The sequence below is a fragment of the Maylandia zebra genome, linkage group LG6 (assembly GCF_041146795.1).
Source record: "Maylandia zebra isolate NMK-2024a linkage group LG6, Mzebra_GT3a, whole genome shotgun sequence".
NCBI classification, from domain to species: domain Eukaryota; kingdom Metazoa; phylum Chordata; class Actinopteri; order Cichliformes; family Cichlidae; genus Maylandia; species Maylandia zebra.
Genome location: NC_135172.1, coordinates 22,275,654 through 22,289,891, shown reverse-complemented (window position 1 = coordinate 22,289,891; position 14,238 = coordinate 22,275,654). Strand labels below are relative to the sequence as shown.

Here is a 14,238-nt window from a genome sequence, read left to right as displayed (position 1 = left end):
AGTTAAGCTCAAACTCTAATTTGTAATCGCTAAGGAGTGGAATTATTATTCTAGTTTACCCAATGAGGCCAGTCCCTGAATCCCACACCCAGCACCGCCCACACCAAGAGCACGGAGGTGCGGCCAGCATCTTCCAATGGTCTGCAGACATCGGTTACTGAAGCGAGCGGGTTGTTGGCTGAAGGGAAAAGACTGGGTTTGAAATGTTCATTCATTTGTTTGCAATCCCATATTTTAACAGAGTTTCTGGGTATGAGATGGAGTGTGTTACCATGGATGTAATGGCGCCACCTGTAGGGATATAATGTCTCTACATCCAGCTCCAAGGGCCCAGATAACCTCCTGACCAACTGGATCTGTGGCACTCCTGAAACAGAATAAATATGCACAAATAACCAAATTGCACGCAATATTATACAGATTAGAGCATGACTTCGGGATAAAAAGCAGGATAGTTTCTATCTGTTTTTATAGAGCGGTCTGAGTGTACGTTATTTCACAAAAGACAGGACCTGGATGTCAGTGTGAGAGTCTACCTGTATGTTACAGCCTGAAGGGCTCGGCAGTAGCAGCTGGCCAGCCAAAGGGAGCGATCAGTCAGCAGGTTGGGGCAGTGTGAAATCTTCAGTATCAGCAGGTTACTTCCTGTGGCCTTTAACAACGCCTCTAGACCCTCCTCCAGACAGCCACTTAGACAGAGATTTAAGGGAAGGTCAACAGAAAAAGACAGAAAGTGATGTTTTTTCCTTTTGACACTCCAAAAGTACCATTTATAGAAAATAACAAAAAAGGGTCCACTAACATTTGCAGCATATCCAAGTTGTATCAGCGTAACCTGGGAGCACCTACTTAACTCTAATTCGTTTCCTTCACTCCACGTTCCACTCGTCCACTCATATCAAATATCTGCTTTTCTACTTCCAGGAAATCATAACTGATCTTTTACATGCCGAGCATAATCAGGCAGCACGGAAATGTCAGTATTCATCAATTATCCTTCTCCTGGTGGCTTCCGCTTATCAATCACTCTTTGAGGAGTCATTTGGTATGTCACTTAGTTTGACAGTTTGCACAGCAATGCTTAATAAAGCCAAAACAACACACACTGCAGTACCAGGTGTGAATGAGCCACTAGGCAGGGATTTGAAAAGAGGAACTGAGCTTATCGGTCGAGCAGCGAGCTCCAGGGCTTTTTATCACATGGCCTGCTTGAGGTTGTCACCATGAGCTCTCATGTTAAACTGTCCAACAGTGAAAAATAAGCATACTAAAAGTCAGATTTTTGGTTTTTGTAGCTGAAGTTTTTTTTTAACAACTCATCCATTTTTGAGTTAAGATTTAAAGCTTTGAATTATTTTACCACGGACAGTTCAAGTCATTCAACTGCACCTCTCCACTGCGTCTCTGAGAGCTTTTCATACAGTCCATAGCTTGCTGACATTAGCTGATAGCTTAGCATTCCACCCTCTTGTCTGAAGGTGAAACTAAGTTAGCAACAACATCAAAACGCGAATCCACAAAGCAGTGGAAGACACTGTGGTGGGAGTGACCATATTTTACATGCAGTCTTTGGCAGCTATATGTTGGATGTGTGCCTCACCGTGTGCTTTTCAGGTAATCCTCCTTGGTTTCCTTCTTGCCCCGCTGTCTTGGTTTAAGGTTTTGCAGGATCAGAGAGTGCGTCTGAGTGCACCACTGAGACATTGTGCTAAGAAACTGAGAAAAAAAAATACATGTACATAAGAAAATACACCTTAAATAATAACAGTAAGCACATGGTTATCTTGACTGTTACATATATCACAATATCTTCATGTTCACTAAGCACCTTGGAAGAGATGCGAGCGTTCTCTAGCAGCACTCTGGTCCACACGGCTGGGTGGCGGGCCACAAACTTCCAATTGCGGCAGACCTCGGCAGCTCTCAGCAGGGTCTTAGTATCCAGGTAGGTGAAGATACAAAAGAGGGCTGCACGTATCTTCAGGATCTCTGGACTGATCACCTCATTGGATTTGGAAGGACTCTTTTCATGTCTGCATGGCTTGCTGTAGACGCCTTCAGACCGACCTGTGGGAATAGAAGAGTCTTTAATCCAGTTCCTAATCTAACTAGATTAACAAAATTATTGTGCAAATACAGTACTGTGCAAAAATCTTGAGCCAACACTCATTTCTTTATATTTTGCTTTGAAGGAGCCAGACTTTGTCTTTTTTTTTTTTTAAAGAAAGTAGTCTTAAACAATAGTTCAATAGCTTTCTAAACATCTGCTCGTTCACTCACTCTTTCAGAGGAATGTTTGGGGGGGGGGTTTGTGTGTTAAACCACTTAGCACTGACCTATGAATCAGTCAAGCATACGAAAGCACGCTAGTCAAGGGAGGAACCGTGCTGTGTTTGCAACTTAGTAAAGCACCCATTTCTTTAGTTGAATCTAAGAAAAATACCAAAGTTAACACTTTGACAAGCATCAAATATTATTTTTGCAACAACAAGGTGACTCCCAAAGATCTTTTAGCCAAAAGTTTGGAACATATTGGAATATGGTGTACTTTCAAAACATAATGAGGAAGCTGGACATGTGGAGGAAATAACTATTTAGCATAGATTAACAATTAACAGTATCTGAAAGTCAAATCCTTAAGATATAGGGAAGAAATCCAGCTGACAGTTCACTGAAGCATTGTCAGAAATCTTGTTTCAGGCTACATTTACACTGTGGGGTTTTGTCAGAACCGAGGGAATTATGAACACAGACAAGGAACCATTTTGATTTTTGACAATACTTTACCTTCAAAGAAGCGCTTTGAATGTCTTTTAAGAAGCCTGAAGAACTATTCCTAATTTTTTTAAACACTATTTCAACACAGCCTGAACCTTCTTAGGTTGAAAAATAAAGGCGGCCAGGTTAAACTCTGACTTTCAAGGTCAGTAAAGTTACACACACTGTGTTTTTGCCCTGCATGCTTATTTCCATGTATGTTTGCACATTTCAATAAATCACTGCAACTGTTTCCCATTTTTCTAGCAAAATGTAAAAGAAATGATGGGTGAGTTGAGACTCTTACAAAATACTTTAAATCCTCTTTAAAAAAGAAAAAAAACATTCTGTCACACGGTGGCGCCAACTTTCTGAAGGACACTAATTAACATTGCTCTTTTTTCACCTTCTCATCTTTTCATTCTGTGGATTTTTATCTATCGGCTGACATCATGTGTCCATTCCTCTTAGCAAGATTGCTCCGAGATGACTCATTTCGTCTTTGGCCTTGGAAGGTGTCCGCTCGAAACCAACAGGGCTACGAACCATTGCTTACACTCTCACTGTTCTTCGTTCACTCTCTCTTTGTCTCTCTCTCTCACACACACACACACACGCACGCACACACACACACGCACGCACACACACACACGCACGCACACACACACACACACACCACCTACGCTCAAGATTGCCAAGTGAACTAAAAAAAAGAAGCCAAACTGTGTGTTGCATGCTGGGAAAACAACTCTGTCTTTGCTTGTAGATACATAAACCTCCATCACAACCTGGCAGAGACTCTCCCGATAAGAGGGACTACGTCAGAGCAGAGGGATGCCAGTAACATGATGAGAGGAATCTTTTGTGTTAATGGGGCCGTTATAGCAGTTTACACGAATTCGTCAGAGATTTGGCCCAGTTTTGCTTCTTCGCAGACCGCCCCAGTCCAACTGGTATTTAAAATCCCAACAGCAGGTGGAAAAGATGGAGGGGCCACAGCAGTGAGTTCAAAGATCTTGGCATTACAAGAAGTTAAGAGAGAAATGCACAATCTGTGGTGGATTTAAGTTGTGCAGGAAAGACCAGCTGCCTAGCTTTGCTGAGCACAAAACCTAGTATGAGGACAGGAACTGAGACAATATGACAGACAAATATCGCAACGCACAAAGGCACACAGAGGAAGAACAGCAGAGTCACCTGCAGCAATGTTTGACTTGATTTTCTCAGCATCTACAACAGAAACGGTGGCAAAACATCTCATTAAAAAGGACTCGAGATTTTAAATTGTGTTGGATAACATTAGCCTGTGAGCCTGCTAGAAATATTTATAGACCCTAAACTTTGTGCGTTTTTCTTGTCCCTCGTTGCTTCATTTATTTTGTTTATCGGAAGCAAACGTAAAGAAGCTGCATTTAGCTCCAACACTGCAGATGGAGCCATCTTCCTGATGACCCCTGATGCACCGCAACTGAACTGAAGCTGTGTACCTGCACCGCAAACACAATAAGCATATGTGTGGTCCAATATTAGAATTTTTAATCATTTGTACCTATTTTCATGTTATTTATTGATTTAAATACAATTTCTTTAACTTTGTTTTCTCAGATGGTATAGATTTTTTCCTTGTCTTGCATGAATATCACACGAGACCTGCAGCAGATAAAAGGCCTCAGTGATAAACCCCAATCAGTTTGTAGAACGAGCTTCGGCCACTGATGCAGCTCCTGCAATATTACATTACAGCAAGCTGACCCAGATCTACATCTGTCATTTCTATTATGGGACTCATTTCAAGGCCTCGACTCTGAATCCTGGCTCCCAGATATTAAATTGTAGGGAGTGTCGGATTTACAGGATGGAGATTTCTACTAATTTTCCTGCACTTGACAAACAAGCACCAACACCTGGGACCTGAAAATCAAGCCAACAAAGTACTAAAAAATGCAGGTCCTACAGTGAGTTAATCCCCTTAGACTTTTAATGTAAAATATCTATCCGATCGAAATCGATGGGTGACCTGTCACCGTGGCTACGCCCATCTGTTACCCATCTGTTTACATTAACAACTTTCCAAAGAGCCCTTACCGGCGTTGGGGCGGTATGCTGCTCTGCTGTGAGAATAGGGCGCAGCAGACTGCTGGACTTCCGCCACAGCCCTCCTCTCTTGCTCCCACATCTCCACTTCAGACTCGGTGGTTCGGGAACCCACATCAGATACGTCTCCCTCCTCGCCTTCAGTGCTGTTCCTGTAAGGTCGCCGCTGCCAGTTCTGGATAGCCTGTTTACGAAGACCCCAGTTTCTCGAGCCGCATCCGGGTGAGCGTTCGTAACCCCCCTCATTCAACCGGCACTGCATGTGATAGTACTGAGCTTCAGGACAGTCCTCCATGGGATGCATCTCAACGCTATCACTGTCGTAACCTCCAGAGCCTTGCGAGACAGACTTGATCCTCCCTGATGCTCTGCAGAAAAAAAATACAAGGGAGGGTAATCTACATGAGTTTGTTTTTATTGAATTGTCTAACATATAGATGACCCATCTTACATCTAAAAACAAGACTTACTGTGGTAATAATTTTGAACAAAAATTATACATTAGAAAATAGCTTTGCTGGCTTTCATGCAGAGACCTAATTATCAAACCAATCTGTTAAAAATGAAGCTAGAGACCAATTGGTCCAAAAGTAACTAACAGTGTCTACAAAAAAAGCTTACACTTGAAATGCAACATAAATATGACAAGTTGTGGGAGTCTTTTGGTTGTTTTTTACGGGAGCTATTTGAAGGAGTAAGTTAGTTCAGTCTTAGTTTTTTTGCACATTTGTCACACATGTTTCAGATCATCAGACAAAAACTAAAGAAGTACAGTCCTCACTTGTCTCACTTAAGGTCAGAGTTCACGATTTAACAATAAGAAAGAGGCTGGGCAAAAATGGCATCCGTGCACTACTGACCAAAATGCCCGGCCATCAGGTCACACCGTGAAGCTCAAGAAACACTTGGGTTATGAAGCAGGACAATGATCCAAAACATACCAGCAGGTTCTGGAGCAGCCTCGCCGAAGTTTGGACTTAAATCTGATTGAGATGCTTTGGTATGACCTGAAACAGGCCGCTCATGTGCAAAAATGCTCCACTGTGGCTGAATTACAACAATTCTGCAAACAAGAGTGGGCCAAAATTCCTCCACAGCCGTGTGAAAGACTCATTGCCAGTTATCACAAACCCTTGATTGTAGTTCTTGCTGCCAAAGATGGCACAGCCAGTTATTTAGAAAGCAATGACCTTTTCAGACAGGTAGGCTTGGATAACATTTATTTCCCTAAATAAATGAAATCACAATCTAAAAACTGGATTTTGCATTCATTCAGGTTATCTTTGTATAATATTAAACTTTGCATGTAAGTGTAACACATTTCCAAAACAACTAAGATACCATGACAGCATAAATAGTAGGGGTGGTGGAAAAAATCGATACTGTGTAGTATCGTGATATTTTGTTTGCTAATAATGTATCGATACAGGGACAGCAGAAATTGATATTTTGTTACAAAAAAGGTTTTTGTGGACTGGAACTCTGACTTCAGAGCATCCTTTTTCTGAGCAAGAATCCTGACATTCCTTCACTGTCCAAATGTGTTTAACTTTTTTTTGGCAGCAATAAACATGACAGTTTACTTGTTTTAATTTAAGACATGTTTTATTTTAATTAAGGTTAAAACTTTTTATTTAATGTAAAATTATATTTTGTTTTACTTTACTTTCCAATTCTTCAGTTGCTGAATGGGCTGCATAGTTTTCATAAATTTCAAAGTTCAGAATAGCTATAATTGTACCAGATGGTTGCATTCAGTTAAGTTGGACTAGACTGTAATACAAACCGTTCAGTTTGTCAACAATAAAACTGACTGAAATGAGAGAAAGACTGAGTGCGAGACTTTGATATTAGAGAAAATGAATATTGATAAAGTTTACCTTGATGTACAGAATCTGAATATTGCAAAATATTTTAAAAAAAAATCGCAATAATATCGTATCGTGCGTTAAGTATTGTGGTAATATCGTATCGTGGGATGTATGGTGATTCCCACCTCTAAATAGTAAATAGCTGTTGAAACTGCGACCCCATTCAGGCCTTCCCCGTGCGGATGCTGGATTTAAGTCGACCAATTTAATGGCACATTCAAACATACAATTGCTACACACAAAAGTCTCAAATACACAAAAGACTTCACTGTTGTAGCTACTTTAAATTCATTAGCTACATGTTCATGTTCTTCTGATCAGTAAAGGCCTCAGGGCATTGCTAACAAAGACTAATATCCTCAGAGGTCCATTGAAGACAACATGAGTGCTGCTATAGAGTACGACAGAACAGGTAAGCTAGTGTCACCAACGAGGAAGAGCCGCACTTCAGGTTACTTATTGTCAAATCAGGGTGACTTTTGTGAATACGAGCTAATACAGTCCTTAAAATAACCACCCAGCTACCTCAAGCAATAAGCAGTTACAGTTATTAGCCTTTCAAAAGTAGGACATTTTTCTTTTTCTCTCTTTCTTCCATCTCAGTGCTTCTTTTTCTCAGCATAACAAGGAGAGCAAAAACGTCTCCATGCATCATTATAAGAATAAAAGTGTAAGAGAATCACAGGTAATACAGCAGATGACACTAACCAAAAATTCCAAGTCAGGATGCACCAAAGTAGAAATCCATAAAATGCCACAAACATCAACTTATATTCTCTAAAATTAAAATGATGATCTCACTTTATCGTTTAAACAACAAAACTGGGACAAACCTGGACTAAACTGCAGTCTAACAAGCTGTTTGTAAAGCTGCAACATCATCAACATGACAGACTGCACCAATATTAAAATCAATAAATACCTATAATGTGAAATGAATATATCTATCTATATATATAAAAAAACAAAAAAACAAACACCCAGCACGCCCCTGCGGGCGGTTTATCCTTCAAGCTCGGGTCCTCTACCAGAGGCCTGGGAGCTTGAGGGTCCTGCGCAGTATCTTAGCTGTTCCCAGGACTGCGCTCTTCTGGACAGAGATCTCCGATGTTGTTCCCGGGATCTGCTGGAGCCACTCGCCTAGCTTGGGAGTCACCGCACCTAGTGCTCCGATTACCACGGGGACCACCATTACCTTCACCCTCCACATCCTCTCGAGCTCTTCTCTGAGCCCTTGGTATTTCTCCAGCTTCTCGTGTTCCTTCTTCCTGATATTGCTGTCATTCGGAACCGCTACATCGATCACTACGGCCGTCTTCTTCTGTTTGTCTACCACCACTATGTCCGGTTGGTTAGCCACCACCATTTTGTCCGTCTGTATCTGGAAGTCCCACAGGATCTTAGCTCGGTCATTCTCCACCACCCTTGGGGGCATCTCCCATTTTGACCTCGGGACTTCCAGGTTATACTCGGCACAGATGTTCCTGTACACTATGCCGGCCACTTGGTTATGGCGTTCCATGTATGCCTTGCCTGCTAGCATCTTGCATCCTGCTGTTAGGTGCTGGATTGTCTCTGGGGCATCTTTACACAGCCTGCACCTGGGGTCTTGCCTTGCCATCCTTCCATGATGGTTCCTCGTCTCCCACCTCTTTCTTGGGTTTCTGCTGCCTGAGGTATTCACTGAGCACTCGGTCAGTTGGGGCCATCTTCCCAATGTATTCTTGGATGTTCCTTGTCTCATCCTGGACTGTGGTGCTGACACTCACCAGTCCCCGGCCCCCTTCCTTCCGCTTAGCGTACAGCCTCAGGGTGCTGGACTTGGGGTGAAACCCTCCATGCATGGTAAGGAGCTTTCTTGTCTTTATGTCAGTGGCTTCTATCTCCTCCTTTGGCCAGCCTATTACCCCAGCAGGGTACCTGATCACGGGCAGGGCGTACGTGTTGATGGCTCGGATCTTGTTCTTACCATTCAGCTGACTCCTCAGGACTTGCCTGACCCTCTGCAGGTACTTGGTGGTTGCAGCCTTTCTAGCGGCCTCTTCATGGTTCCCATTTGCCTGCGGGATCCCCAGGTACTTGTAACTGTCCTCTATGTCTGCAATGTTGCCTTCTGGTAGTTCAATCCCCTCAGTTCTGACTACCTTCCCTCTCTTTGATACCATCAGACTACACTTCTCCAGTCCGAACGACATTCCAATGTCATTGCTGTATAGCCTGGTAGTGTGGATCAGTGAATCGATGTCTCGTTCACTCTTGGCATACAGCTTGATGTCATCCATGTACAGGAGGTGGCTGACAACTGCTCCGTTCCGTAGTCGGTATCCGTAGCCAGTCTTGTTAATGATCTCACTGAGGGGGTTCAGGCCTATGCAGAACAGCAGTGGGGACAGAGCATCTCCTTGGTAGATCCCGCACTTGATGGTGACTTGTGCTATGGGCTTGGAGTTGGCCTCTAGTGTTGTACGCCACATCCCCATTGAGTTCCTGATGAAGGCTCTTAGGGTCCCATTGATCTTGTACAATTCTAGGCATTCCAGTATCCAGCTGTGGGGCATTGAGTCATAGGCCTTCTTGTAATCAATCCAGGCAGTGCACAGGTTGGTCAGTCTGGTCTTGCAGTCTCGGCTGATTGTTCTGTCTACCAGTAGCTGGTGTTTTGCGCCTCTGGTATTCTTGCCAATTCCTTTCTGTGTCCCGCTCATGTATTGACCCATGTGCCTGTTCATCTTAGCCGATATGATGCCTGACAGGAGCTTCCATGTAGTACTGAGGCAGGTTATTGGTCGGTAGTTGGAGGGGACCAGTCCCTTCTTGGGGTCCTTGGGGATCAGGACCGTCCGGCCTTCAGTTAGCCATTCCGGGTGTCTCTCGTTAACTAGCAGCTGGTTCATTTGTGCTGCCAGACGCTCGTGGAGTGCAGTCAGCTTCTTCAGCCAGTAGGCGTGAACCATGTTGGGCCCTGGTGCTGTCCAACTCTTCATACTGGAGACCCTTTCTTGGATATCTGCCACTGTGATGGTTACTGGACCCTGTTCAGGGAGGTCGCTGTGGTCTGCCCTCAGATCCTCTAGCCACTGAGCATTGCCGTTATGGGTTGCATCCTATTCATGTAGCCCCTTCCGCCGGGGTTACTTGCGTAGTAGCATTCCAACAACGCCCTGTTTTCGTCTCTTGCCCACCGATGCCTTCTTGTTCCAGTAGCCCACTTTTCGTCAGGGTGCCCTGGTTCCTCAACACCTGACGCGGACCTTGTTGATCCGGGCGACGTCCGAGCCGGCATGCCTTCATACATATATACACACATACACACATACACACACACACACACACACACACACACACACATACATACATATATATATATATACACACACACACACACACACACACACACAGATATATATATATATATATATATACACACACACACACACACACACAGATATATATATATATATATATACACACACACACACACACACAGATATATATATATATATATATATATATACACACACACACACACACAGATATATATATATATATACACACACACACACACACACACACACACACACACACACACAGATATATATATATATATATATATATATATATATATATATATATATATATATATATATATATATATATATATATATATATATATATATATATACACATATATATATATATATGGGGTGGGGGTGACCTTTACTAATAACACAGGCACTGTTTCTTACTTCTAAGCTGACAAAGAGTGTAAGCATGTTTTTGTTTTTATGCATCCTCAAGAAACCCAAAGTACGCCAATAAAATATCCAGCACACTATCACAAAACCAGCTGTCTGAAAAACTGATGCAAGTAAGGACGAATCCATGCTTTAAATGTTTGTACTACATTCAGACCCTACCATCCAAATAACACTCATCAGACCAACCAACATCTTTCCGATCTTCATGCTTCATCCTGTAACTTCGTCTTCATCACAATACATCAGGGTTTGAAGTGTTGTGTATTCAGAGATGCACCTAAACGTAGATGGGTTGTAGCAAAGCAGTCTGGCCATTCTCCTCTAACCTCTGGCATCATTAACTGAACTGGAGCGGCAAGAACTGATACTTACTGGATATTTTCTCTCAAACCATTAGCTACAATCCCAAGAGATAGCTGTGTGGGAAAAACACGGCAGATCAGCAGTTTCTGAAATACTCAGACCAGCCCGTCTCACACGGTGTTAAAACGATGTCATGCCCAAAGCCACTTAATTCACCTTTTTTCTGGTTAGTTTGAACTTCAGGAGACTGTCTTCACCATATCTACATGCCTAATGCACTGAGTTGCTTCTGTATGATCGGTTGATTAGGTGTGTGTCATGGCTGCCGTTTTCAGGTAACTTCCCATGTTTGAGTCCTGCGTTTGGGTCCTACATCCTGCCACACAGCCGAACTTTGACAGTATGTGATAATGTGTAGTTAAACAATGTACCTAATAAAGTGACCACCGTTTCTGTAATATTTCTGTTGAAACACAGACAGCTGTGATCAAGAACAAGCACATCAGCAGGTCCATTAGTCATTTCCCAAAATCCAGAATAACATTCAGCGACATCCTAAAGGCATTTCAGCGAAATTCAGGAAAATAAAATGTACCCGAGTCACATCGATGGGTGTAATTTTTCCAAAATTTCAAGGTTATTCTTGATGTTATGCAATAGGAAGAAAAATACATGAAAGTTCATTCATGAGGTTTCACAATGTTTTGTGTAAACTTTTGCAAACTGACGACTGGTGTCCTTTTCTTTTTCACTCTGGATTGATGTTTGTGCAGCAATGTCTATTTAAACAGTCTTAAAGGAAAACAGTGACCAGTGACTTTGGATTGGCAACTTTTTATTGCGTGTCTTTAGTAAATCTTGATTATAACTTTTAATGGGAGTTGTGCAAATTGAGTAATTTTGCCTGTAAAATGGCATCTGAATACAACCTTTATCCTTAAACAGCTAGGGATGGGTATCGAAAATCAGTTCTTGTTGAAAACCGGTTCCCACTGTTTCAATTCCTTGGAATTGTTTGCCATTTTTGCAAACGATTCCCTTATCGATTCCAGTCGCCCCTAATGACGTCACCACGTTGTGGAGCGTCATTTACCTGGCAGGAAACACGGCGGCTCAAACGCTAAAAAGTTTGGTCATACTTTACGAGAACGGATGACAACGGGGCAACTTGCAATACTTGCAAAGTAGATATTTCATTTAAGGGAGGAAACACTACGAATATGTAAAAGCATTTGCTCACAAAACACGCGATAACCTTAAATGAATGTCGTGTTTTTAATTCCGCTCCGGACTCGTGAATCTCAACCCAGCAGCAGCGGTAACGTTTGCACGTCCTCTCCCGTTAATACGGCAGATAAATAATCAACTAACAGTGCATATTATGTTTGAGTTATATTACAAAACCTGCCATTAGTGTGCATTTAGGTGACCATGATGAGAGAGACAAACAGAGTCTGGCTGGCGCTCGCTGGCAGTTGTCGCTGCAGTCTACCGGTAGCGTCTCCTTTCAGGCCAGGATAGACGAATGTCACCAAGCAGTGACTAAGTTTGTGGTCAAAGGCTGCCACAGCAGATACCCCCGATTTTCAGTAAGTGAATGTGTTTATTTGTAGGCAGGGACATTGCTACAGAATAATTTATGTTATACTTTGTTATTGCTACAGAAGAATATTTATTTTATTATTTTACATTTACAATTTTTTTCCCCGGGGACCCTGTGACCCCCCATTGAAGAGCCGTAGGCTGGATCTCTTAAGGATCTCTTAAGATCTCACTGTTGGGTTTGTAAGTCCATGCTACTCCTAAATTCTATCTTGTTCAAAGAGAAGATATAAAACAAAGTTCTAAGCTAATCGACCTTAGTGTTCTCCTTTTTTAAAAAGAATCGATAACAGAATCGATAAAGAATCGAATCGTTAAACAGAATTGAAAATGGAATCGGAATCGTGAAAATCTTATCAATGCCCATCCCTATAAACAGCTATTAATAACCGAAGGCAGAAGGCTCACACAGTTGTTCTCGGGCGTCTGTGCGTGTGTCGTGCCATCACTTATTTAATGGGGAAGGCCTGACAGGCTCTGTGTGACGTCAGAGAAGGGAACACATTCGCGCACCAACTGGGGATGACAGTTGGGTCGGTACATGATGGCACGCCATGTGTTTGAAATCTCCAGTGGAGACCCAGAAATACTTCAGTCACACCTCGTGTAGTGAGACGTCTGACCTGCGCCTCAGCGCTGCCACTGACTGAGAGCATCTGTGACATGTGGTTTGGATAGATTCAATTTTAAGTCAGTTTTCAACACTATAGATTTGATGTTCTCATTAGTAGTTGGCGACTACTGTGCTCACAAATCTTCACATTAGGACTCTGGATTAAACAGTCTACTCTCAATATTAAAAAAAATTTATTCACATTGGCTCAGTTGAGGCTTTGCAAACACATGATTACTGACCACATGACATTAACTTTTCGGCCATTCTGAACATATGACTATCGTGGTGACAATGCAGGATCCAGTGAATAAGACCCCAGTCATACAAGCCTACAGACTGCACCGCCACCATCTGGTAAATAGTAGTCATCACGGAAAACTGAGTATTTCCCAACCTGTTATGTGTCGTTGCTGGAGGTTGGTGGCAGTGACTGGGAACATGATCGCTAAATTGCTAGTCACAGAGGCCTACAGTCAGTGACCCCATGGCAACCAGCAGGTAAAAACACATATTCCCCCAAAACCTCTTTGTAAATGCTTCAGTTGCTAGCACATTGCTGCAGTCTTGTTTGAACGGATGTGTCGGCTTTTTCTACAAACATCAGTCGGCTCCTCTCTGTGCCATTTGAAACCTCTGAGACACAACTTTTACTTTGAGGCCAAACCTTCTACATGTCCAGCTTGCGTTGCACTTTCTCAAACTGTACGGATGCTTGGCTGATGTGAAAAAGTACAGGTTTATACTGGAATAAGCTAGCAAGGTTTGGGATTTAGCACTTTCTTTGCAAACAATTTCCCCAACCAGTTTCCATAACAACCACTGGTTGTATAACATACATATACATACATATATATATATACACACACACACACACACACACACACACACACACACACACACACACATATATATATAAAACAAAACAAAAAAAACACCCAGCACGCCCCTGCGGGCGGTTTATCCTTCAAGCTCGGGTCCTCTACCAGAGGCCTGGGAGCTTGAGGGTCCTGCGCAGTATCTTAGCTGTTCCCAGGACTGCGCTCTTCTGGACAGAGATCTCCGATGTTGTTCCCGGGATCTGCTGGAGCCACTCGCCTAGCTTGGGAGTCACCGCACCTAGTGCTCCAATTACCACGGGGACCACCGTTACCTTCACCCTCCACATCCTCTCGAGCTCTTCTCTGAGCCCTTGGTATTTCTCCAGCTTCTCGTGTTCCTTCTTCCTGATATTGCTGTC

General features: G+C 42.7%; 1 protein-coding gene across 1 annotated transcript in view; it reads right to left on the bottom strand.

Moving 5' to 3' along the window:
• Positions 1-14,238, bottom strand: part of fbxo41 (F-box protein 41) — a 57,066-nt gene that overhangs the window by 7,140 nt on the left and 35,688 nt on the right. The window contains exons 5-10 of the mRNA XM_076884863.1: positions 4,843-5,219; positions 1,829-2,067; positions 1,601-1,716; positions 537-689; positions 272-367; positions 60-178 (exon numbers count right to left, since the gene is read on the bottom strand). Of these exons, the coding sequence (XP_076740978.1) occupies positions 60-178; positions 272-367; positions 537-689; positions 1,601-1,716; positions 1,829-2,067; positions 4,843-5,219 (1,100 nt within the window). The remainder of the gene's footprint in view (positions 1-59; positions 179-271; positions 368-536; positions 690-1,600; positions 1,717-1,828; positions 2,068-4,842; positions 5,220-14,238) is intronic.